The sequence below is a fragment of the Passer montanus genome, unplaced genomic scaffold (genome assembly GCF_014805655.1).
Source record: "Passer montanus isolate IOZ18808 unplaced genomic scaffold, ASM1480565v1 scaffold100, whole genome shotgun sequence".
Taxonomy (NCBI): domain Eukaryota; kingdom Metazoa; phylum Chordata; class Aves; order Passeriformes; family Passeridae; genus Passer; species Passer montanus.
The window spans coordinates 1,603,540-1,630,459 of NW_024356506.1; the positions used below are offsets into that span (position 1 = coordinate 1,603,540).

General features: G+C 42.8%; 1 protein-coding gene across 6 annotated transcripts in view; it reads left to right on the top strand.

Annotated features, from left to right (window-relative positions):
* The window catches only part of TSNARE1 (t-SNARE domain containing 1), a 450,340-nt gene that overhangs the window by 149,213 nt on the left and 274,207 nt on the right, over positions 1-26,920 (top strand). For all 6 annotated transcript variants that reach the window (XM_039714443.1, XM_039714426.1, XM_039714471.1 and 3 more), the window contains 2 exons: positions 765-842; positions 8,720-8,789. In XM_039714443.1, coding sequence (XP_039570377.1) covers positions 765-842; positions 8,720-8,789 — 148 coding nt within the window. The remainder of the gene's footprint in view (positions 1-764; positions 843-8,719; positions 8,790-26,920) is intronic.

A 26,920-nucleotide genomic window follows, 5' to 3' on the forward strand; every position in this document is an offset into this window, starting at 1 on the left:
AAAATTTTAAAAAACAAACAAAAAAAAAGTCCCACGCCACCTTCCACCAAAACTGAAATCCCAAAATGTTCAAACCCTCACTTCAGTGTTCTCCTTGTAGGGCAGATTTGAGTACCTTGGCTAAAGTGGGGACCTCGGGAATGAAGTTGTAAGAATTTTTCTGTGCACCAGCAGTAGGAATGCCTGGCCCTGACTCATTGCCCCTTGCATTTGAGCTGTCAGGAAGGAATAGGAAGAAGAGGAACCTCTCTTGGGAGTTAGGAGAGGAATGTGAGGAGATCCCACTGAGCTCCCATCTCCTTCCTGCCCCAAAAGTTTTCACCTCACAGAGCACGTTCCCTCTGCTTGCTGCTTTTTCCACAGGAGAACCTTCTATGGGCTCTCCTGCCCTGGGAAGTGCTGGTTGGCCATCACTTGGCATTGTGGTATCTCATTCCGTTGTGGTTCTGATACTCCCACTTATAAATAAGGTGGAATTTGTGTTCTGGTTGCTGATAATCCCTACAAATCCCATCTTAATCCATGTGGGCTGTATTCACTGTGCTGCAGCAGCATCTTCACTGTCCTGGTGGTGCTGGATTTGTCTGTCCAGTGCAAGTTCCATGACCAGGCCCTGTGTAAAGCTGCATCAGACCCCCCTACCTGGGCTAAATTTCTGCAGCAAGCAGGAATCTATACCCCCTTTCAAAGCACCATTCCCCTTTCAAAGTGATTGGTGGTGTCCAGTATTAACATTTTTTTTTTCTTGTTTTTTCTCTTCACAGCCACTCAGATTGATCCCAGCGAGCTGCAGGAACTTTTTCAGGAGACTTCAGCCAACGTCTTCCGAATTAACTCCAATGGTGTGTAAAATGATTGGTTTCCTGGTGTGTTCTGTGCTGTCCTGCTGATGATTCCTGTGCATGGCCACGGCCCCTGGCAGCTCCTCTTGTCAGGGAACAAATATTAATGCAGCTTCTCTGCTGCTGCATCTCACGAGCAGCAGCACATGTCCAATACACAGCTCGTTAAAGGATGTAAAAATATTCCACCATATGTTCCATCCAACAGGCACAGACACATTCCAATCGTTGCTGAGACCACATCCTTTTTCTATTTTTAATTGTGTCATCTGTTACAATAGAGAGCTAGAGCTCAGAAAGGTGGAACAAGACAGGCTCATTTTCAAATATGTTGCAGCGCTGCTGTGTTCAGAGCCTGAGTCACATGAGCTTGCAAAACATCTATCTCCCTTAGAAAAACACCAAAATTCTGCTGTTCTTCACTCTCTGGGTTGGGCAAGGGTATCTCCCCAGCCCCTAGTGATGCAGAGTCCTCCCTCCTTTGAAACAAGCTCTGGCTCATCAGTTTTGTTGGGTTAGGCTGGAGGGATTTATCTTGCAGACAGATATAAACTAAAATTGCTGAGTGGAAGGTAATGCCATGGTACCCCAGTTCTAAAAAATACCAGTGTCAGACTGAGATCTGAAATTATCAGTGCTGATTTTACAATAGACCTCAAAACTGCTTTGGAATCATCTGGACAGCTTCTGTGTCTGTTCTTTCTGTGTCTTGAGTGACAGAGAGTCCTGGCCTAGGTGTAGGGAAAGGATTTTAGTGCCTCCTTATTTGTGTAATTCTTCCCCAGTGTTTTCCAGGTGTGGAGCCCTGGTTGTTTGTAGCAAGGGATCTTTGTTATAACAGGGATGGGAATTAAAAACTTCTAAAATGTAGTTGTCTCTACTTTTGATCAGTTGTGTATGCTCCATCTGCCAGGAAAATTCAAGCACCGATTTTTCTATAACTACAAGGGATTGGTGACCCTTGAACTGGTGACACACATCCCATGAAAAAAGGGATTTTGGCCACTGTGGGAGCTTGAACCTCCCAGCTGTGATACTTGGCTTACAGGTGGGTGAACAACTACACTGTAACACATAGAAATACCTGCATTAGCACCAATTTTGGCTGCTCCAGCACCAATAGTTTTCATTTGACAGTGCCAGTGATGAGTGGTAGTAGCACTTCTTCAAACTTCAGTGGTGCAACCTTCTCATGAGTCTGTGTGTGTGCTGTTCCTGTCCAAACTGGCCAGATTAAGGCTGACTTGATGTGCCACTGTGCTTCAATCACAACTCCCTCCACAGTGGAGTTTTATCCTAAGAAAACCTAAAGGTGAACAGCGCATCACTTTTGAAATACCACATCCCAATTTCTGTTTTCATTCTTTGTTAGAATTGCCTTAACCCCTTCAATTGGTGTTTGACAACCACTGTTGCTGTTATTTCTCCTCTTGAGATAGTGATGATGTGTTTCCTCTTAAGAGTTGCCTGAATTGAGTGCTCTGTGAAGCAGATAATGGCAATGCCTGCACTTAAAACTATTTTGCAAAAATGGAGAGGGTGCAGAGAAAAGCCAAAACTGTTTGATGTCTGAAAGTCAGATTCTGAAATTTGTGCCATCCAAATTTCTGTTTGAGACATCCAAGAGGACTCAATCATGGTGTGTAAGTACCTCTCTAGGAAGAAAGACATAAAACAGATAGCAAGGGACTTGTTAATATATTGTTCTCTTATAGAAGGAGATCAGGCGATAAGAGTTAAAGCTAGACAAATTCAATCCTTCTGTATGAGGGCAACCAGCCATTAGAACTGCTTATGGAGGAGGCTTGATGGATTTGGCTTTGCCATGAAACTTTAAATCAAGATTCAAATATCTTTTTTATAAGATATACTTTAGTCCAGCTGCAGTCCCCAGTCTTGATGTGGGAGTGATGGGACAAAATTTTACGGGAGGAAATCAGATTGGATAATCAGAATTGCTCTCTCTGGCTTTTAAAATCTATGAATCAATGAATCTATAATGCCTTTTAAAGTGCTTTCAGGTTGAAGAAATGCCCATAAGATACTCTACTGTTGTTGCTCTGTTCACTACCCAGATTATATTTTGTTTGACAAATCAGTTTCATTCAGTTTATTTTTTATGGTCTTTCCCCCAAAAAGTGGTTAGAGATTTTCAGGAGAAGGCTGCTGAGTGTAGTGCTGAGATTTGCAAGATCTAATTCACTTGAGGTAAAGAACTTTTTAGGTTAGAAAATGGGGAAGAATGCCCATGATACTTTCTGTAGCATAAAGTCTCTTCAGGAAACTCATGAAGCTCTGACTTGGAGCGTGGGAAGTAAGTCAGTGATGTTGTTTGTGACTGAGCAAGGAACAGGCAGATACATTCCAGATGTTCACCAGATGACGGGGTTACTCCTCTTGTGCTGGGCATGGGGTGTTGAACATCCTACAAATTGCACAAATCCTATCACAGCTCCTTTTCCCCTCCTTTTCCTGGCTTGCTGCAGCTCTCTGAGGTTTTTGAGGTTCCCCGTTGTGTTTGGAGATCTAACTGTGCACCTGAAATGTTCTTGTCCCTTTTGGGGTGCTGAAGATGATAGAATCATGGGGTCATACAATCATTAAGGTTGGAAAAGACCTCCAAAATCTCAAAGTCCAAGTTTTGTCTGAATGTTACCAAGGCCACTAAACCTGGGGAAGTGCCTTGGTTTATTTTTGAACTCTCAGGAATTGTGACTTCACCCCTTCCCTGGCCAGGCTGTTCAAGCTGTCAGGAGTTGGCCATGTTATGATTTTGTTGTTTAGATTCTAAAAATCTCAGGTTGAGGGCAATCTCAGCAATACCTTTTATGTCTTTGGGGAATGAGTATTTTTAATGAAACAAGGAGTCAACATTGTACCAGGATTTTAAAGCACCATTGAATTTTATTGAGTAACACTGCAGAAGTAATAAACACTCTGTGCTTTGTCCCTCTTTGCTGTCCTTATTCTTTTTACAGAACTCTCAGCCTTTGGGGTGATTTAAATTCTTCTTGGGCACTTCAGGACTTGCTTCCTGACCAAGGGGGATTTTATAGCTCTGAGTTGATTGTGATTATTCTCACCTATAAATGCTTCTTGCTCCCTTTTTCTGCCATGAAAATGGAAATCTTCCTCGTTTGTTGAATAAAAATTTTAGCCAGGACAGCTGGTTCTTTTTATGTGCTACTGGATCACTCTCCTGCCAGGTCGTGAGCTTATAGACTTGTTTTAATGCCATCTATTATAGAAGTATGAAAGGGTAGAGGGAGATTTTTCCTAATCTTTGCACCTGATTTCTTTCTCTTAATCTTTTGGGGCTGTCCCTGCTGAAAATAAGGAAGGTTCATAAAATCGTAGAGTCATAGAATAGTTTGGGTTGGAAGGGACCTTAAAGGTCACCTTGTTCCAACCCCCTGCCATGGGCAGGGACACCTTCCAATAGACCAGATTGTCACATTGTGCCTTGACTATTTCAACTTTCATATTTTGGGTTTTTAAGTTTAGTTGATTTTCTTACCAGGACACAAAAAGGAGCTCAAATACTGCCTGAATTTGTCTCATTTATGGCTTTTTTTTCTTCTTCATCTATACTTTTATCAAGACCTTGAATTTATTTTTTTCATGTGCAGCTTTTAGCTGCCTCTTAGTAAGTATATTATAAATAACTACCATAAATAACATTCCTAAATGGGGTTGCTCTGGTGCATCTTGTCTGGTCAGTGGAGGATGTACTGGAGGAATCAGGCCTGTGCTGGCCAGATGTAGAACCTGAACTCTCCAATGGCTCTCTTGCCTCTCTAATTCCTGCTCCTCACTTTTTCATGACTGCCCATAGCCGGTTGGTGCCATGTGCAGTCCCATTACCTTGATCTGAAAGGCTGAGCAAAGGATTTTCCTGTGTCCCTCAGGTGTGATGGAGTCCCCATTGCCATCTCAGGATGGTTTCTTATCCCCCATTGATTTAAGTATTGCAATGGCACAGACAACTGAGGGCCAAGCTCTCTCTGTAGTAAATCAGTGCGGCTCCAAAGTCACTGATGCCTTGTCAATGTGCCTCATTCTGGAGGATTTGGCATGCCTTTTAATAACAAAAAGAACAAGACTTCTAAAATAAGGTTCCTGTTTTAAGAATGGCTTCACACATCCCTCCAGCAGAGCTTGATGTTTTGCTCCTCTGGTCAAATTGCTGCTCACACGACCAGAACTGGTACATTGGGAGAGATTTTCTACATCCAGCACAGGACATGCAGAGATTTTGATAAATTCATTCTTGGTCAAAGCCAGTTAGATTTAGCCCAGAGTAGCTCAGATTTTATTATAGATTCATGGAATGGCTTGGGTTGGAAGGGATCTTAAAGATCACTTGGTTCCAACCCCTGCCATGGGCAGGGACTCCTTCCACTATCTCTGGCTGCTCCAGCTCCATCCAAGATGGCCTTGAGCACTTTCAGGTTTGGGGCAGCCACAGCTGCTCCAGAAAACCTGTGCCAGGGCCTCACCACCCTCACAGTAAAGAATTTCTTCCTAATATCCAATCTGAACCTGTAAATCCTTTCCCTCTTGTCCTATCACTTCATGCCCTTGTCCAAAGTTCCTCTCCAGTTCTCTTGGAGCCCCTTTAGGCACTGGAAGGTGCTCTAAGTTATCTCTGGAGCCTTCTCTTCTCCAGGCTGATTAATCCCAGCTGTCCCAGCCTGGCTTCAGAGCAGAGGTGCTCCAGCCCTGTGACCATCTCCATGGCTCCCTGGATTTTCTTCTACAGGTCAACATCCTTCTTGGATGGAAGTCCCAGAGCTAGATGCAGTTCTGCTGGAGTCTCATGGGAGGAGAGTAGAGGGGGAGAATCACATGCACTGAGCTTCTGGCCACTCCTCTTTTGGCAGCCCAGGGTTCTTTTGGCTTTCCTGAGATTTAGGAAAGTCATGTTAGAGTCTTAGTCCTGCTGTTTTCCACATAAGAGCTATATCAAATGGTAATCTTTGGCTCCTCCAGAGTGCATATCTTGTCATTTTGGGACAACTGACATTTATTTAGTTGTCTAAATACTGTGTTTGTGCCGGGGTCGGCTGCCAGTGGTCTCTGCCCCAGCACGGGAAAAGGTGGTTCTGGGCAGGCCGCGCTTTCGAAGAAGAAGTCTGGACTCTTGCTTTTTGGTCTTCAGTTGTGTTTATTGTTTCTTATCTACAAAGTTTTTCTGTCTGTCCAGCCGAGATCTGATCAGCAAGACAGCCAAGGGCACTCTCTCCCGCCCACGAGGCGGTTGTCTCTTTTATAGTGAAAACTATGTATAAGATATTTACCTTCTATTTCCAATACTTTTCATCCTTGTTAGCAAGTGTACCTTCACCATGAACCAATCCACACATGCCAACATCATCCTGAACATGGATGCCAAGGAGAAGAAAGAAGAAGGACAGGGCACGCCCAAATCCCTCCATCTTGGGACTCCCGACCCCAATATACAGAATTCCAAACCCCGCTGTACAACATATAAAACCCCCCTGTACAGTGCATTGTAATTTAAGTTTTACCTAGTGAATATCATCCCCTCACCATTCAAACTTGAAATTCTCTCATTTCCTCACATTCAGGTGTCATTTCTTTAGAAGGATCAAAGTCAAGCCACCAGGTACTTTTGGCAACATTCCAGGACCTCCGAGCCCCGCAAGGGTTGTCTCGGTAGCTCCGAGATGTACATCCGGAGTGATGTACTGAGTTCCCACATGTTTGAATTGGAATATTAGGTAAAATTATTGGATAAAAACTTAATTGCAGGTCACTTTCTCATCTAAATGAAGAACGCTTTCCTTACCTTTCACATACATGTCTCATATTCTTTTCACTTTTTTGTAGGTTTTCCAAAATGCTGAATAAATCTGACAGTTCCTGGGTTTGCCTCAGTGTAAAATGGCTTGAGTGTGAAGTCTTGAACTGTTCTGTTCAGTAGCAAAACTGCTTTCCACTCCAGTCTTCTCCAAAGCAGTGGCAGTAAAACACACTTTGAATTGTCCTTATTTTTACAGGTCAGGTTAGAAAGGTTCACGGAGGCTGTAGCTGCTGGTTTTGTTCTGGAATTGCACACATGACATTAACTTGTTCTTACAAATTCAGTGTCCACACAAGTCCTATCTTTACCTTGGCTTGCTGTCCATCCTCCAAGGGCCACACTCTGCTTTGTTCCAAAGGGTTGATGGGCACAAAAGTATTTTTACTAGATGCAAAATTTTGTATTTGAACTGAACAGCATGTGGATTCCAAAGGAAATTGATTTGTTAGGATTGTGGAGAAGGAAAGAGGGAATTATAGTATTCATGAGATCTCTGCAGGGTCAGTGGTGTCCTTCTACAGCAGCAAATGGTTATTAGTGAAAACTTCCAATTTATTCTTTAGAACACTATGCTTCCAGCAAAGAAAAATAATTATTAGCTCGGTTACAGACAATTCCTTGAGGCTTTATCTTACTGAATCTCCATATTCTGCAGTAAAATCTTTTATTGAGAACTAGCACTGATGGAAATATATGGTGGTATTCAAAGTTTTTTTGAATATTCATCTAGTTCAGGCACGTTAGTTACTTTTTATGCTGTTTAGTGACTTTTGGTGTCAAGCCAGCAGAGCCCAAAAGAGAAGAGAGGATTTTGTCTGACAGTGGAAATATAATTAAGTGACTTGTTCAAAATTACAGGCCAAGTCCAAGTCTGCAGAGTCATTAAAACAGAGGATTTCTTAAATTTCTGCAGAAATAATTGAGCCATGTTTTTAATCTGTTCTTCTTTCTATCCTTAAATATTGAAGCGTGACCAATAACAGGTTATGGGTTTTTACAACTGGAAATGTCCTGAAAGAAATCCCACATGTAAATATCAAGAATGTAATTTATTTAACATGTTCCATTGTGGAAAAACTTGAAGTGCTTTGCTTTCTGGCTGTGGTAAGTCCAAAAGTAGTGACCTGTTGTTAATTTGAAAGTGAATTGAGACAGTGAAATTAAAGGGTGGAAAAACACAACAGTATTCTTAGATTTCTGCTTTAATAGGCACACACATATATGTTGATATTTCTTAAATATGAAGTAATTGTAAATTACAAAGCAAACCATGTTTCCACCTTCCAACTGATTTTAGGGTATTCTCTTCTCCTGATGGAAAAGCCCAAGAAGTTGTGGAGCACAAACACAGGAGATGATCACATCCTCATTTTTGTCTGAGCCAAAAGACAGAAAACATTTTGAGTTTCAGCATCTTGAATGAGAAGTTGGAAGACATCAGAGTAGACATCAGTGTTCTGCCTCTTAATTATTATTCAGAGCAATAAACAGTTATTATGCAATTTCTTGCCTCTTCACCAGGGGCACATTTCCAGCTGGAAATGCTCAGTGCACAATTCCGTCTCACCTCAAGGCTGGAAGAGTCAGAGATCTGTGCAAGGTCCATGGAACTGAGGTTTTCCTGACAAGGGGTCATATTCCATCATGTCATGGCATGCTATACATGGATTCACCATTTAAGCTCCCAAAGGGCCCAGTTTATCATTTTGTGGCAGTGGCTACTGGTAGATGTTGTCCCCTTTCTCTCATAGCTTACTTGTTCTAATACTTAATTGTATTTTAAAAAATTAAAATTAAATTAAAATACAAACATCTGAGCTAAGATCCAAGTTTTGCCTTTTTTTTTTTTTTTGTTTATCATTTTGTGGCAGTGGCTACTGGTAGATGTTGTCCCCTTTCTCTCATAGCTTACTTGTTCAAATACTTAATTGTATTTAAAAAAAACCTAAAATTAAATTAAAAGACAAACATCTGAACTAAGATCGGATATTTTTTTTTCCTTTGAAAAGGTGTGTTGTTTCCTTATCTTTTCTTTCTCTGCTGTTGACAGTGACCTCTCTGGAAAGAAGTCTTCGATCCCTGGGGACCTCGAACGATACTCAAGAGCTGCAGGATGGACTGTGAGTTTATTTTAAATTGTTGCAGATCTTTCTTTGTCCCAGCCTTTTCATTTTTTCCCCTCATCTATCCTCACCCTTTCTTCCATCCTTTTATTATAGCTGGACACCTTTTTGTCAGGATTACTTTGGATTTTTTCCATTCCTGTTGGTGATTAATGGTGGTAGGATGTGTATTGATCGTATAAAGCTTGTGCTGGTTTCAGGTGGCAGAGAATGGTGTGGAGATAACACAGAAAAGATGGCCCACGGTGAAAGAGGGCATTCTGTAGCTCTTGGAGGTGTTATTTTTCTCATGTTTGTTGTTTTTTTGATGTTGGGGATGGTGGTTATTTATTTTTAAAATGAAGATGGAGTAGGAAACAGTGCTAGTTTTGGCTGGGATGAAGATAATTTTCATCACAGGAGCCAGTATGAGGCTGTGTTTTGCGTTTGTAATGATAGCAGCGTTGATAATCCAGGGATATTTTAGTCACTGCTGAGCAGTTCTTACACAGAGTCAAGGCCCTTCCTGCTTCTCATCCCACCCCACCAGCAAATTAGGAGTGAATGAGCAGCTGTGGGAGGTCAGCTGCTGGCTGGGGTTAAACTAAAACAGATGTTTCTGTAGCTTTTTCTTGTTCCTTTTCTTTTATCCCCCAGTTCTACTTGGCCAAGGTCCATAGACCCAAGAGGAAAGAGAAAAGAGACTTGTGACAGAGGCAGGTAGTGGACAAGGGGGAATGGCTTCAAACTGAAAGAAAGTAGATGTAGACTGGATATTAGGAAGAAATTCTTCCCTATGAGGGTGGTGAGGCCCTGGCACAGGTTTCCCGGAGAAGCTGTGGCTGCCTCATCCCTGGAAGTGTCCAAGGCCAGGTTGGATGGGGCTTGGAGCAACCTGGGACAGTGGAAAATGGCCATGGCAGGGGCATTAGAAACAAGTGATCTTTAAGATCCCTTCCAACATCAACAATTCCATGATTCTATGAAAAAATAAAAGAGGGAGAGGATATTTTATAGGAGGAAAAGTGTGTTGTGGTGTTGGAAGTTGCATCACAGCATCACGTGGAGCAGCACTGACAAAATGAAACTTGATTTGCAGTTGCAGGAGACACAGTTCATTAAACTCCCTCTTCCAGAGCTGTGTACACACAAACACGCACAGTTAGCTCTCCTTGTATGTCTGCTAATTACAGAATTCAAATGATTTCTCCAAATGTAGCACAATTTATTAAAGGTGCCCCCCTTCAAGCAGCTTGCAGGCAAAAATCAACTGTTTGGGGTATGTCTCTGATTTAATGTGTGTGACTACTGTTCCTGCTGAGACTTGAGCACTGTGAAGAAATATGAGAATTTGGGGTTTATTTCTTTATTTGCCTGATGGACTTGACTGACCTTCTCTGTTCAATATAAACTCTCAGACCTGTTTGCAATGTCTCTTTTCTCTCCAATCCATTGCTTTCATCAGGGCATCAGATCTAATTCACAGATACCCTCTGTTTTGCAAACCAGAGGATTAAATATAGTAATAGTCAGAAGGTTTGAAAGTAAATTTAGGAGATTGGAGAGGATATAGGAGTAAAAAGTCAGCCTGTGGAAATCGATGTAATCAGGAAAGATGTTTACATGTACAAAATTATTTGCAGCATGAAGCACCTTAATAACTGCTGGAGATCTTAACCCAGAAAAGACTCTGTGTCACACAGATATTGTGTTTGCTCTCCTAAATTATTCTTTTAAAAAAAAATTAATTAAAAAATCAATTCCTTGACTCTTCAGAGCACTCCAGAAACATGGCTAGATAATTTTCCTCTTTCCTGAGCAGTTACATAAATAGATGCATAAGGCACTAATTGCACTAATTATTTTTTTTGATCTCGGAATCACTGTTAATTGTCCAGATAGTTAAATGCAGGTTTTTAAAATTTTAACTGTACTCTTCTACCCCTGTCATCAGCCCCGGAATTCCTCCAGCTGTCTCCTGGTTCATCCCCTCTCCCAGGGTCTAATGGCTCTCCCATTTCTCCCATTTGGTTTCTTGTATCTCCATACAGAGCAGCACCAGGGTGCTCTGCTGCGGGGGACCAGCAGCTCCCTTCCCTTCAATCCTCCCTGTCTGTCATCCTGCCCTAACACTGACGTGTCCTTCCACTGCCCCCCTTTCTCACCGCCAGGCAAGCAGCCTCGAGTGCTCTGCAGGAACTTCTGCTTGCCTCTCCTGAGAGCTGCACCAGCAAAAAGCAGCGTGCCATGAATCACTAGAGCTGGCAGGGCTGCATAGATCTCTGCTCAGGAGGGTCAGCTCTTCAGGTGAGACCTCTGGGGCAGTGCTTTCTGCTTCCACGGCTGCAAATCATGGCTTAATCTTCCTCCTCTGCCACTTGACCCCTCTCCTTCAGGGGCTGATGTATGTCTCTCCTTGAACACCCTCTGGCTGTGAAGATGGGAGCAGTGAGGGAACATTTGGCAGGTTTATGGCCCTGGCTGTTAGGAAAATGATCATGGTTTTGGGTATCTAAGTAGTAAAATTGCCACAATTTCTGCTTCCTTGTTAAGTTGCTGTCACTCTGCCTAAAATGAGGCTGCCTAAAATTAGGCAGATGAGGGAAGGCAGAGTGTTTGGGAATAGGGATTAATGGTGGATTGTTCTGCCACACAGGACATTCAGCTACTTTGGACTGTAAACTGCAGAAGTGTTTGCTTACCTAGCTGCAGGGTCCTGATAAAACAGAAAAAAACCCCAAAGTTACCTGCTTCCTTGCCAAATTCAAGCAGACTTTCTGCCTCTTAAGCACAGGACTCACAAAGGCATCAGATGAGGGCAGGATTCTTACTGTCAAATTGGTCTATTCCCTTTTCTGAAATGGTCTCTCTGCTTTTGAGAGCTGAGTCTTTCAGGATAAGGATTGTATCTGTGGCAGGTAAATTTGGAAGAGTTCATCCCACATGAAGTGCCAGCTCTAGTCAGTGAGACTGACTTGGCTGCTGCTGTGAGCAGGGTATATATCAGACCCAAAGTGAGTAATCCTGGTCGAAGCTCTTCCCAGAGCCAGCACAAATATTTGAGGGCTGCATGCTTGGAGCTGGATGTGCTGGCAAGTGAAATGTAAATGCCCATGCAAAGCTCTTGGCTGAATGCAACTGACCCTGGATTAATTGGGAAGGGAGTGGGAGCAAAGGGGAAAAAGGTGCATGGAGCTGGGACGAGGAGCTAAGGCCAGGAGACAAAGCTGAGGCTTTCTCCAGTGATGCAGGAAAAATCGACTGGTTTGTTTTCTCTCTGACCTTTGGTTTAATAATCCAGGCTTCCAAGGCATTTATCTGCCTCCTTAGCCAGAGTGTGTGGGATGAGGGGGTTCTCCAACATTAGGCACTGAAGGTAATGAGTTTTTAATTTAGGCAAACTAAATTAAACACCCAGGTAGAGCACTGTATCCAAGAGACAGTGAAAACCAGTCTCCTTTCTTTTGACTGGTGCAGCTCTTCGGTCTCCCAACATCTTCCACAAATTGGCTGGAAATGAAAGCCTCCCTGTAACCTGGACAGTGCTCTCTGAAAGATGTGTTAGAAGAAGAAGAAAAAAAAAAAATTAAAAGTCTTTCATTTTCAGACAACCAGACTCTGTCTTATTGTGATCTCAAGAAAAGCAAAGTGGCCATGCAGGCTGCAAGAGGCATTTGCTGACTACCTGGAAGCCATCAAACTGAGCTTGAAGTGGCAGTGAAAGGTCCTTGATGTTCTTTTCTTGAGGGCTGGGTGGCTGCAGAAGTGATCCTGGCTTTCCAAACCCGGCTTCTGCACTGCTCACGTCAGAGAGGAGTTTGTCACTTTATTGGACATTTGATCTTGTGTCATTGCAAGGTCAAGAGGAATAAGAGCATTGAGTCACAATCACAGTTTTTTACCACTTTCAGGTGTGTCTGGGATGTAGCCCATGAAGGATTTTTGCATCCTTCACTAATCACTAGAAGAAGTATTTGCCTGTTTAAGGAGGAGTTATAAGAAGGATATTTTTAGGGCTTTTAGCACTGATGAGATTTTAGCACTGACAAGATTTACTAAAAGAAGTGTTGATTTCTTCTGATTTGAGAAAAAGAAAAGACTATTAGCTTTCACCTCACTTTTCCCACTGACATTAATTTTTTTTAGAGGTGCACATTATTGAACTATGTAGGATTTTTTCTTGCACCTGAAAGAGGGCTCAGCTCTACATCTGTGCAGTGTGAGAGAACAAACTTGCTTTTCTGATTGAACTGATACAAAATCTTGGTTAAGATGGTGCAAGGCAGAGAATTCCTGTGGCCACAAAGGAGTTCCAAAGCATTTTCCAAGTGGGGAAGATGAGTTTGAGATCAGAGCTGCTTCAGGGTGAGACAACTCAGCAGTCCTGGAAGAGACTGAATGTGCAGCTTTTGCGTTGCTACTTTTACCTGTTTTTTGGTAAAATATTAACTTCACTGAGCACCTCTTTTCCTTGGGCATGCATACATAGATTGTTATATTCTTTACTGGGATCTAAGGAAATTCCATCTTCCTCACCCTTCCCCAGGAAATTTATGTCATTACCAGCAGATTTTTTTAGGAGCAGTAAAATCAATTAATCTGTTTATTTTTCCACCCTAAAATTGATGGAAGCCTAGGGTGAAGTATTGTCAGTTTGGAGAGCTTCTGGGAACAGAGGCATCCCTTTCCAAGACTGAAGCCACAAGCTCTTCAGGGCTCTCAGGCTCAGTCTGAGGTGTTTTGCTGGATTTTTAGAAGCATTTTTGACACATGCTGACATTCAGGATAGAATCAATAAGTTTGTGACATATTGGACTCATCTGTGAGTCTTGCTTGGCACAGGTTGTTGCACCCTCTTATGGATAGGAACCTAAAGGTGGTTGCCTCCATTTTCTTGGTCTCTGGACTCTGTCAAGCTTTAGTTCATCCTGGCAAGGTCAGAGAACCATAGAATGGTTTGGGTTGGACCTTGAAGATTTTGTGGTTCCAGCACTCCCCTTTCATGGACAGAGACACCTTGCACTAGATCAGGTTGCTCAAGGTTTTATTCAGCCTGGCCTTGGACACTTCCAGGGATGGGGCAGCCACAGCTTCTCTCGGAAACCTGTGCCAGGGTCTCAGCACCTTCAGAGCCAAGGATTTCTTCTCAGTGTCCAACTTAGACTTGCCCTTCTCACTTCAAAGTTATTCCCCCTTGTTGTGTCCCTCCATCCCTTGTCCCAAGTCCCTCTCCAGCTCTCCTGGAGCCCCTTCAGGCTCTGGAAGGGGCTCTGAGCTCTCCCTGGACCCTTCCCTTCTCCTGGTGAACACCCCCAGCTCTCCCAGCCTGGCTCCAGAGCAGAGGAGCTCCAGCCCTCAGAGCATCTTTGTGGTCTTCTCTGGGCTCACTCCAGCAGCTCCACATCCTCCTGATGTTGGTGACCCCAGAGCTGGACACAGGTGGGTTCTCACGAGGTCATAGCAGAGGGGGAGAATCCCTCCCTTGACCTTCTGGCCACACTTTCTTAGGATGCAGCCCAGGATGTGATTGGTGACTCTTGAAGCTGTTGAGGTGCCCCAGGGTGTCTGAGGCAGTTTGGCAATTTTGGCACAAGACTTGCTGTTCTTTCCCTTCTGAAATGGCAGCTTTAGGTGTGGTGGCACACTGGGACATCTCAAGTGACACTCCCTGATTCAGATGAGGGAACTGGCACTGGTATTTCACCTTCAGGGTGAATGACTGAGGTGACTCAGTTTGTTCCCACCCAACTCATATTACACTAATAAATGTAATAACCCTTGGCTTTTTGGGGAAGAGCTGTGGGGTCATTTGTACCTTAGCTGGACCAAAGGGACCTTTGGGCATTCCCCTGTTCCTCTGGGTGCTCCAGGGGGGCTGAATAATTCTCCTCATGGCTTGAAGCCAACCTGCTGCAGAGGTGAATGGATCCATGCCCCTCAGCTTTTATGAATTGACATGAAACAGTAAAGGCTTTTTTTCCCTCACTTTTATCATTTATGTATTGTTTCCTTCTTCTTTTCTCACTTCACCATTATGATTGATAAGTTGGAGGTATAGCTTAATTTTTTTTTTAAAGCATCTGTAAAAAAGATTTTAATTCCTCTGGAATTCAGATCCATTTAGAGCAGAATGATGTTTTAAAGTCATAATTTACAGAAAGAAGATTTGTTAAAGTAAATCAGACAGAAGCTTTTAAGTGTCAGCATGTTTAATTAAGGGTAGAATTTAATAATGTTTTATATGGTTTTGTTATACTGCTTGTAGAAGCTTTAAAAAAAAAAAAAGATTTCCATAAATATTTTGAAATGTCGTTTTGATTCTGTTAATATGTTAAACCCTTCAAAGTAATACCTTCCCTGTTCAACTCAAAGCAGTCGGATTAACTTTATCTATCCCCCATTTATCGCTACTGGCATCAATTTCTGACAGGAAAAACCTTCTAGGTTTTGGCAGTAAAAATGGGTTGCCAGACTGCAACATTTGCATTTAACTGTATAATACACTCGCTGCCTTAATAACTGTATTTATGTGACAGATCTCACCCTTAAGAATCCCAGAGCTCCAGATATGTGACATCCCTGTGATAAATTACAAAAGCTGGTGATGAACTGCAGAATCCTCCAATGATGATAAATTCATACACTTTTGAACTGCGTGCCCTGCTTAGAGAGGTCCTTGGAGTATCCCTTCACATGCTCGAGCAGTTTCTAATGGCCACTACAAATCAATCTGTCAGCAAAGTTTTGCTTTTCAGTGTTTTTCTCCCAAAATTGTCCTTGCTGGAGTTCTGAGGTGGCCAGAAACCTTGGTCAAAGCAAAAGTGTCTTCCCACATCAAGATGGGCTGTGGATGTAGGCTGGGAATTTTAAACCCTTTAGTAATGGAGCAGTGATTTTTTGTGGCAAGGGATGGATCCTCCAGGAGATGACAAGGAATGGTGGCATCTGGGGGATAACCAATAATCTCCTGAAGGTCTCTTACTGCTGCTGCTGTATATGTAATTTTTTTTTTATGCTTCCATATCTCAGCTTGTGGCTTCTGTCCTCTCCTCAGTGCAGTGGTGGGTCAGAGAATCACAGAAAATCACAGCCTGAGTGAGGCTGAAAGGCACCACAGTGAGCTGTGTTGTTCTTCCTCACATTCAGGTGGAACTTCCTGGGCATCAGTTCCTGCCTTTTCATCTTGTCCCATTGCTGGGCCCCCAGAGCAGAGCCTGGTCCATCCTCTGGCACCTCACTGCAGGCACAGACAGAACCTGATGAGGTCTCCTTTCCAATTGCCTTTTCTTGAGGCTGAACAAGCCCAGCTCCCTCAGCCTTTCCTTGTAAGAAAGATGCTCCAGTCCCTTAATTATTTTCATGGCCCTGCACTGGACCCATTCCAGGAGCTCCATGTCCCTCCTGTCCTGAGGAGCCCAGAACTGGACAGGGCACTCCAGATGTGCCTCACAGGACTGAGCAGAGGGGCAGGATCACCTCCCTCCATCTGCTGGCCATGCTCTTCCCGTTACATCCCAGAATCCCATTTGCCTTCCTGGCCACGAGGGCATTGCTGGCTCGTGGACAGCTTCTTGTCCACCAGGACCCCTGGTTTTCCTTCTCAGAGCTCTGCAAGGTCAAGGGAAGGACAGCACACTCCATGCTGGTGAAAATTGCATCGATTTGGAGCCCAAGCCTTCCCACACATCCTTGTTTCCATCTCCAGGTTTTTGCCCACTGGCTTTAGGTCCAGCTGGTTGAACACCAGGGCTGTGAGGTCTCCAAGGGGGATGAGGGGCAGGAGAAGTTACCACTGTGTGAGCCCACATCCTGGCACATCTGCTCCAAGGATCTGCAGCAGTGTCCCATAATCTTTATGCCATTTGGGGCACAGATCTGAGTAAACAATGAGATGATTTTTTGTCCTCTGCCAGTGACTAGATACTGGAAAAATAATTCTTCTCCTCACCCCATTCTCCTCTTTTGTGTCTCAGGTAAAAAAATGTTTGCTCCTGTGGCATCCCACCCTTAAGGGGAAGGGAACACCCGAGTTTTGTGGATACTTGTGGTCCAAAGGAATGGCAAAAGTCAGAGGATCCACACAGTCTTGCAAAGACTCATTAGCAAATTGTACATTTAGCATGGAAATCAGGGTAAATTAGGCCCTGCCTTCCTATCTAAGCAAAAGGCAGTGGGTTTTGGATAAAGGGGTAGGGTGAAAAGGAAGAAAGAGATGGATTAAACACGGGGAGAAAGGGATAAATAGAGGGAGAAAGAGAGATCACCAATCCTGGCTCCAGCATTGATTCAGCTGATGGGATGTCCAGGATCCTGGGGTGTGTCCACGCTCAGGCTTCACAGGGTTACCTTTTATAGTTAAATTTTCCCTGCTATTTTCTCTCTTCCCATGCAAATCAGTTGTCATGCACAGCCTGTCCTTGACCTGTCTGGAAATGGGTCAGAGCCTTCAGGGATCTTGGATGGTCTTGATCCCCCCTACAATTTGTCCCCCATTCCCAACCTCATTCCTGTGCCTGCACTGTGCTGAGTTGTGCCATCTCCAGGAGCCAAAACCAGGATCTTTTTCCCAGAAAAGTGCTGCCCTACCTCTGCATGACCCCTTCTGCAGCCACATCCTTTTCTTTCTCACAGCACATTATTACCAACAATCCTTGCTTGGCTCCACGACCATCCAGCTATCAGTTTTTGGGACATTCACATTATCCCCCCTTATCTTCTATGCTCCTCTATTTTGCATTTTGGAAGCCAACTGCATCCCCCAGCGAGCACTCTGTTTGTAGCATGAAAATTTTACGCTACCAGAAGTGTGGCTGGATATTGCAATGTGTAAAAATATTGTCATGTTTGGGGTTTTTTTCATAAATTTATTCTTAGATGTTTATCTGGGAAAAGCTGGTTTCACACTGATGTTGTTTTTATTTTTTTGTTTTGTGGGTGACAGAAGGATGGAGAAATAAATAGAATAAAATGTTCTTTCTTTTTTTATCTCTTGAGCCACCACAATAGTTTTGCTAATTTTTCAGAAGTCTTTCTGAGATTAATCTTTAAAAGGTATGCAAATTTCCATTCTTAATATTACCAAAATAGTAGCTTTTTAATTTGGAGTTTGCATCTTTTGACATTTTCATGTATTAGCAATGAAATGTGGGATATGATTAGGGTCAAAATTGGTGTTTCAACTCAACAGAGGAAAATTCATCCTCCCTCACCTTGAAAAACAAACCAGCTTTAGATATTTTGCCTCTCTCCTCCTGCAGAGTTATAGAAAGTGCAAGACTAGATCACATTCTGTTAGCATAGGCTGCAGAGGGAAAATAATTTTATATTTGGGCTGAAATATCCACAGGCAGGAAGTTTATCTAATGACTTGAGATCCGACTGGAGTGACTTCCCTCTGGCTCTCTAAGTAAAAGTTTAATAAATTTTTTTAAGGCCAAAAAATGAGAAAATTCTTGGAGGGGAGGGGAGATAGGACAACTGCATGGTTATAGTGGTTTTTAGTGCCATCATTTCCAAATGGAGCCATGCAGGTCATGTGGATTGGTCAGAGGGACCTGTGGGGTGAAGTTTCTTTGGGAATTCCCATGTGGAGTGAGCATTTGTCAGGGCTGAGCATTCCAGGGGCTCTTTCTAGAAAGAAAGAAAGAGAGAAACAAAGAAAGAGAGAAAGAAAGAGAGAAAAAAGAGAGAAAGAGAGAAGGAAAGAGAGAGAGAGAAAGAAAAAGAAAGAAAAGAAAGAAAAGAAAGAAAGAAAGAAAGAAAGAAAGAAAGAAAGAAAGAAAGAAAGAAAGAAAGAAAGAAAGAAAGAAAAAGAAAATCCAGTCTCAGAGCAGAGTACAAGGATTTGCCAATCTGCTGCTTGCTGGGGAAGTCACTCTGGGATGAATATCTACATTTTTTCTGCATCGATTTAATGGATGGCTCATTTCACACTGTGCTCCATCAGGAATAAATCCTTGGAGCAGACACCCCTCCATCTGCCCACTGCAGGAGGCACACCAGGGGTTAGGCAGACCTTTATGTTATTTGTCTGGACATTGGGTGTTTAAACTGAGCAAGGAGATGTCTAGATGTTTTTTGGCAAATAACATTCCAAGTTCAGCACTTCTGTGAGGTCAGAGGAAAATCATAGAACCATTGAATATAGCTTGGGTGGGAAGGGACCTTAAAGATCATTCAGTTCCAACCCCCTGCCCTGGGCAGGGACACCTTGCACTAGAGCTAGAATCTCATATGGGATTTGGTTTAAATCCCTTTTCCTGCCGTGTTTGAAGTGAAAATGGGTAAGTCAGATCAGGATGCTCTTTGGGAAAATGTCTTGGAGAAATAGAAATGGATAGTGCCAGGTGAAAACAGAAAAAAAGGAGAAAAGAGGAAAGGGGAATGAAAAGAGGGAAAGGAAAGGAAAGGAAAGGAAAGGAAAGGAAAGGAAAGGAAAGGAAAGGAAAAAGTATTTTAATGCAATATTGACTGGTTGTTACTAATGTCACAGCTTTTTGTCATATAACATGTGAATTAACTGATTTACTCCAGAAAATAATTGTGATCAGCCATGGATCCACAACATCTTCTTGAATAACAAAGCTGAAGGTCAAGTGTTCAACAAGCAGATGTGTTTTTTGAAATAATTGAAACCTCGAGGGGATTATATGTGTTTACCAGGATATTTTATATTGCTGTCTGCTTATATTCTTTGTTCACAAAACACAGATGCAATTTGTACATGGAGACTTTCCCTGCTTGTGTCCTGTGATCTTCATGCATTCAGCCTTGCAGAATAATGAACAAGTAATGTCATGTTTCTTTCCTAGGCTGCAGTGTCAAAAAATGGGAATTTTCTTTCTAGATTGAAGGTAATGAATGGGGGAGAAAAAAATCTTACTTCCCCGGTGTACATCCTTAGGGATTATACTAGCTGAGGAAGAATTTTCAACCTCTTTTTGAAGGTTTATTTTTCTAGTATTGATGCAGTAAATAATTACAGAAGGTTCAAACTGCACACTTGATTCCCTGCTCTTTGCAGCAGTAAACAGTTCCATGAAGTTTGAGTGGTTTTGAGTTTTGAGTGCCATGAGTGCTCTGCCACTTGGTCCCATGGCAACAATGATGCTATGAAAGGTGCAGACAAAGCAAACTTGGTACAACATTCAACAGTGTTTTGTTTTAGCTGTATTTCTTCTTTTCTTTCCTTTAAGCTGCAGGAAATGTTAACCCTGTGTGCCAAAGTCTTGTCTAACACCCTTTTGGATGGTGTTATAAATTATAATATACCCCCTTTTGGGCAAAAAATGGAAAAATCTGTTGCCTTGAGAGGAGGTGATTATGGCTGGAGTCCAGTCTTGCTTCTTGGAGGCGAAACCTGGGGAGAAATACAAACACAGCAGCAGGAGATGGAGCAGCAGCTTTTGTTTCTGCTGCTGAATCCCAGGAAGTGCAAACTGAAAAATCCTGGCTATGGCCAAAAATAGAATGTAGCTGATCTGGTGAACTTGTACCAACCTCGAGTTAAAATTTTCCTCCTAGATGTGTTTCTGGGGCTTTGTGCAGGACCTCAGGGTTCCAGAGGAGGCTGATGGAGGGGGCTGAGCAAAAGGTGTAAAAGAAAAGGGGTGGCACAAATTGCTGCTTGATCAACACAAAGGATGCTGCCTGTGGGATGGGGGGAGGTAAATTGGTGTCACTTTTTCAGGTTAATTTGTCCCTGGTGGCAAGTAGGGAATGAGAGCAGAACGAGAGCCTTGCACTGCAGTTGAAGGCACGGATGCAGCTTCCACACCAAAAATTCTGGGTTTATTTCTGAGCCCTTCACAACAAGAAAGACATTGAGGGGCTGGGATGTGTCCAGGGAGGAACTGGGGATGGCTCTGGAGCAGCTGATGGAGCTGGGGGGGCTCAGCCTGGAGAAAAGGAGGTTCAGGGCAGACCTTGTCTCTCCACAACTCCCTGACACGAGGTTGTAACCAGGTGAGGGATCTCTTCTCCCAAATAGCAAGCCATGGGATAAGGGAAATCAGCCTCAAGTTGTGCCAGGGGAGGTTCTGATTGGATATTAGGAAAAATATTGTTCATTATCAAGATCTGGAACAGGCTGCCCAAGGAAGTGGCTGTGTCCCCATCCCATGTAAAGGACACACAGATGTGGCACTTGGGAACTTGGTTTAATGGTGGGCTTGGCTGTGCTGGGTTAAGAGTTGGAATTGTCTATTTAAGGGATCTTTTCCAACTAGAATTCTGTGATTCTGCAGCCCTGACAACGCAAACCCCTCAGCAGCAGGAGAAGCTGGGATTGTGCTGCAGAGAGCAGAGCTGACTGGGGCAGAGCAGGGCTTTGGACACTCTTAAAGTAATTGTCTTTGGATGGGCTCCCAAGAACTGAAAGTTTTGTGAAATCACCACTTTGGGAGCTTCCTGTTCAATGCAGGATTGCAGTGATTTTCCCACATGCAGCTCTCTGTGCTCTTTTTTTGTTTACTTTCAGTGAATTACCTGGTAGCAAAGCCTTGTGCCTGAAATTTTGGCTGTGTTCATGGTACTGCACACGAGTGCAGTTGTGTTATTGTACAGCCAGGTTAGAGATAAAATCATCTCAGCTATTTCAGCTGGTGCTGATGGATCATTTCTCTATACAGACCACTGAACCTTCTGAGGTAGCAGATTGCAAATGGGATTTAATATGGGTTGGTATGAACTGCTGAGATGTTTGAGAAGGTGGGCAAGACAGCTGAGTTATTTACCAAAAAGCAGGTGACAGCAGCAAGTTGACAGGAGATTTAGATTATAACATTGATAAAGCTCCTCAGTCTCTCCTACTTGATTTGCCAGTGGAGTAAGAAGGAAAATCCAGCTATGTCACATTGTCTGGAGAGCAGAAATGAAAGCAAGTGAGATTATTGAATTGCTGAGCATGGAAAATTCCCCCAAGCCTTGCAGAATAATGTATTTTAGTGATGCTGTACAGTTTATAAAGGTCAGTTTGCACTTCAATTACAAATCCAGGTTTAAAGGTTGTAAAGGACACAAGAAAAAATAGTGATTTATTTCTTTTTTTCTCTTTTGTAATTACCTCTTGGAATGCTGGTAGTATTTCAGACTCATTTGTAAAAAGATTTCACAGTACTATAGCAACAGGCATTTTAAAAGCCTCAGTAGAAATGCTGAAAATCTAGGTCCTAGTTTTATTTCTTCATGTTACAGATGCAGAAAGAATCCTTGTGAATTTTTAAGGTTCTACAGTGAATTAATCACAGAGTTGGGGAGCAGTCTATTATGAAAGGTTCAAAGTCAGATACCAAGTTTAAATAAAAGGAAGCCATGATCCTTTTAATTTATTTTTTTTTACTTCTTTTTTTTTTTTTTTTTTTTTTTAACCAGCATTCTGGTTGTTAATCATCTTTATTGAATATGATTCCACACAGACCTGGGAGTGCAGGCTCTTTGCATCCTGGTTAATTCTAGAGTTGACTGATCTGACAAGAGAAAAGGTTTCCTGCAATGAGCAAATTACAAGGGTGAAAAAAAAAAATTAATAACCTTTTCTCCTGTATAGAAATGCTTGGAATAGGGTAAGAAATGTTAGTTTTAGGTAGGTGAGGAAATGCACTTTACCCAGGCACTCCCATCCCACGGATGGCAGCAGTCCCATGGCTCCACATGAATCTGCTTTTCTTGGCTATGCCTGAGTGACCACACTGCTAACAAGGCATAAAAAGAGACAGCAGGGTCACAGAGCAAAGGTTGCTGCATTACAGGGCCAGAACATGCTAATTACGGCCCTGAAAAGTGAATTTGAGTGGATCTCTGTAAATTACTACATTCTCAGGCTGGAAGAGGAGATTTTTTTCCTCTCGCAGCAGCTGAGGAAAGCTGCCTCCCTTGACACGCGTGCTGCAGCCTATTTTATGTGTTTCTTCGTTCCACCAATTATGCCTGTGAGATGGACAATTAAAAAAGCATCTGTTTTTACAGCAGAGCACGGCTGCCTCTGGCATTTTATGTGCCACAGCGGGTCTGTACCTAGGGGAGGAAGATGAGGGATGGAAAACGTGGTCATAAGGAAATAAAAAAAGAAAAGGAAATCTTTGAAAGTGCTCTTCTGGAAGCTGTTGGCTGGGTGTGCACCCCCTGAGCTGCCTGGCTGGGTTTAGCACAGCAAAATGCTGGACAAAGGGGTGGACAGCAGGCTTGGTGGGAAGCTGATCCCTGTGGTTTGGGCTCTTGGGATAAGAGGTGGGGCCGTGGCACTGGAAATATTCTTGGGGACAGACCAGGCAGGTGTCACCCAACACAGTTCCTGTAACAGGCACACAGCCTGAAGAAGGAAGGATCCTTTCAGCCCTGGAGAAGCAAGGATTGATGCTTTAGATAGAGGTGATGCATTTCAGGGTGATTGTTTTTCCCTTTCCTGCCTTGTAGGAAATTCCATGTGGCTCATTGCTGTGGAAGGAAGGAGAAGCCAAAATATACAGGACAATATTTTTTGAGTATTTTCATGTGTCCAAGCCTTTGGGCTGGGGGGGTGGCACATGAGACACCCTAATTCCAGGAGCTGATCTCAGCTTTAGCTGACTCCCCACAAAATTCATTCCCAAAGCCACCCACTTCCAGTAGTGCATCACTTCCCACCATGAATTCTTCTGTATAGGCAGGTGTGGGCTTTTGGATCTCGGCTCTTCCCAAAGCTGAGCTCACTTTGCACGCTGAGCCAGGAGAATTTGGGAGATGGGCTGTGATGCTGGCACCCAGTAATCCCAGTCACACTCAGAGCCTTGGCCACTGCCTGAGGGAGAAGTGCTCCAGGACACGTCACTTCTGCTGCTCAGTGCTTATTAGTCACAGCCAAGGAAATGTCAGCTATGTTTCATCCTAATTTTTATGAAGCCACTGGGGCTCATTTTCTTTCTGCTCAAGCAGTGCAACCAACAAGAATTATTTTAGCATTTACCTGCTTGTTTGTTTTTTTTTTTCCAGATACATAATTATAGATAAATTATTTATGTAGGTGTGTACATATATACGTGTGTCTATGTACACTACACAGACATTCTTAAATAAATATGTAAAACATCTTGTTATCCATATAAAATAATCACTTTGGTTTTTTGTATTTTCAAGTGTCTTGTGTGTTGGTGTGCCTGTTAGAAAGACACATCAATTAAGGCATGGAAAAAGAGGAAGTGAAAAAAAGAATGGGATTTTAATTTATTTTAATTTATCCAAACCCCATTCAGGGACACAGATTTGTGGCCAACAGAGCACTTCCATTTCTTGGTCCTGCTGGAGCAGTTTTTGCTCCCACTGAAAGGTTTCCTCCTGTCCAGTTTTCAATATGAAGGTAACAGATGTAAGAGTACAACCTGCTCTAGTGGAAGGTTCCTGCCCATGGCAGGGGGGGTGGAAATAGACAATCATTAAAGTCCCTTTCAACCCAAACCATTCCATGATTCTAACGAAGAGATAATTAATCAGTTATGCATGTCCTATTCTGTTTCTAGTATGTAAAGTTCATTAAATAGTGAATATTTTAGTATTGGACTCTTCTCTCACTCAGGACCACTGAGCAGTTTTTTTTATCTCCATTGTTTAGAAGTGAAATGAGCATGTAGTGAGTACTCTTCTCACTCTTGTCAACCCTGGAAAAATGGTGAATAAAGAGGAAAAGGATGTTTGTGCTGGTCAGTGATGCTTATATTCTGTTAAAAGCAAAACACATTCTATTTTCTTATGAAGATATTCCTGAATCCAGCTGCTAGATCACAGAGTCACTGTGTAGTAGAAAAAAAAATTAAAATAAATGTATACATATTAATTGTCATTATGGTTCTAATCAGTAATCCAGAGCATCTCTTTATTGGCATTGCCCAGATTTCCTTTTCAGAGAAAGAGCATTTTCCCTAGACTGGTCTGAGCAATTTTCCCAACCTACCCATCCAAATAATACACACAAAACCACAGCAGCACCTGCTTCCCTCTCTGCATTCAGCAGGGGCTGCGACATGGAGAGGGCTGGGAAGATCTGGTTTATGCATGAGCTGCTGTGCCTGCTCAGCAAAAGGAGATTATCCCTGTGCAGATGGGCAGTGTTCCCAAAAAATGCACCTTGGTGGATTGCCTCTCTCATCCCTTCCCTTCCACCTCAAGGCAGGTGACAGCTACCCAGGATAAAAGTCATTTATTGCTGGTAATTGCACGGAGTGTGGTTCCATTATTTACAGGTCTGCTGCTCATGGGGGACTTTGCCTTGTGTTCAAGTGGATCTTTTCCCTAGATTTTGGAGGGGACTGGTCAAAATCAATATGAAATTCTTTGCTGCCCAGCTCTAACTTCTTATTATCTTCTAAAACACTAAGAAATTATTCAGTGCTGGTTAGGCTTAAAATAAAGAAGCTGTGAGAACAAAGCTGTGGTGCAAAGAGCTGCTCCCTTTGTTGTATAATGCAGGATTCTCTGCATAGTTCACCAGGAACCCTCCTGGCTGAATCGTGGCCAAATCTGCTGCTTTTGCATGTTGATTAACACCTGGACAGGAGAATTTATGGATGGGGATTGGAACTGGGTGATCTTCCAACCCAAGCCATTCTGTGTGAGGCTCCAGAGTTGCTGGTGTGACATCCCTCTGCGAGGTTTCTCTGTACAGAGTCTTATTAACATCCGCAGGAGCTGTTGGACCTATGGAGAAAATGTGGTAGCTTAATAAATGATGATCCAGGCAGCCTTTTATTCGTAAATGATGGTGCAGATGAGGGCACAAAGAGGGGAGTAGGAGCTGAAGTCTGGCATTTGTAGAGTGGGAAAATCATCAGCACGAGGGGGAGCTGGAACATGATGGACTGTTTATTGTGAGAGAGGAGAGATTTATGATGAGCGTGTGAGCGGCTCACTGTTTTCCCCATTGCCTTCTGTTTTCGTGGAGGGATAGAGTTTCTAGCTGAAATCAAAGTTTGCCTAAGTAGGAACAAAACAGTATTCAGAGAAACCGGGGGGAAAAAAAAATAAATAACGTGAGTAAAGAACCTCATGTGACATTTTAAACTACCCTTGGCACGGTGTAGGATGATTGTAAAATTGCAAAGATGCCTAGAAAACACAAACTCGGAATAATTCCTGGGTGAAACAAGAACAGGATTGGCTTCAAAAGAGTGCTGTACATAATGAAGTCAGATAAAACACGGAAAGCTGACACCATCCTTTTGTTTGTACCCATAAGCATCATATTTGCTCTTTTCCCTCTCTCATCAATGGGGTTAATAAAAATCACTTCCTTCTTTCATGACCTTTCCTATGGCTTTTATAGCTAGATTCCTTCCACGCTGGTGGATGCAGCAGCAGATTTACACTCTGGCTTACTTGCCTTGTATCCTGTGTATCCTTATTTATTGTGCCTGTGAATTTGCTGTGTTTTCTGGGGCACTCTTCTTAATATTTTGCTGGCTTAAAGATTTGGTCTCATGACAAGCAGCTGAAGGAGCTGGGAGTGTTTAGCCTGGAGGAAATGAGGTTCAGGGGAGACCTTACTGCTCCCTACAATTAACTAAGGAGGTTGTGGTGAGGTGGGTGACAAACTCTTATCCCAGGTGACATGTCAGGATGAGAGGAAATGGCCACAAGTTGAACCAGGGGAGGTTTAGGTTGGGTATTAGGAAAAATTTCATCATGTAAGGGGTTGTCAAGCATTAGAAAAGGCTGGAAAAGGCACAGGGAAATGGTGGAGTTGCCATCCTGGGGAGTGTTCAAAAAACAGGGGATGTGGCACTTGAGTATTAATGATGAACATGGTGGTGGTGCTGGTTGATTAATGATCTTAAAGGTCCTTTCCAACATTAAAAATTCACTAGTTCTGTGGCTTAATACAATCACATATTATGACTTTCTTAATTAAATGCTGATTTCATGGATACTTCAGTTCCTTGTGACAACAGATGACTGGTTTTATAAATGGTTCCTTGACTGGAGCTGTAAGATCTTAGCAAGCACCTCTAGGCAGGTGTCTGCTCACCTGGGGATTGTCTGAAGTTTATATGCAGCCATTTATAAATTTTTTTTCAGCATTTAAAGAGGTGCTGCTTGATACATAAATATCTGAGGGCTTGGGGAAGATGCACACTGTTTGTGATGATTTGTATTTTTCTTCATTAGTGGGTTCAGGCTATTCT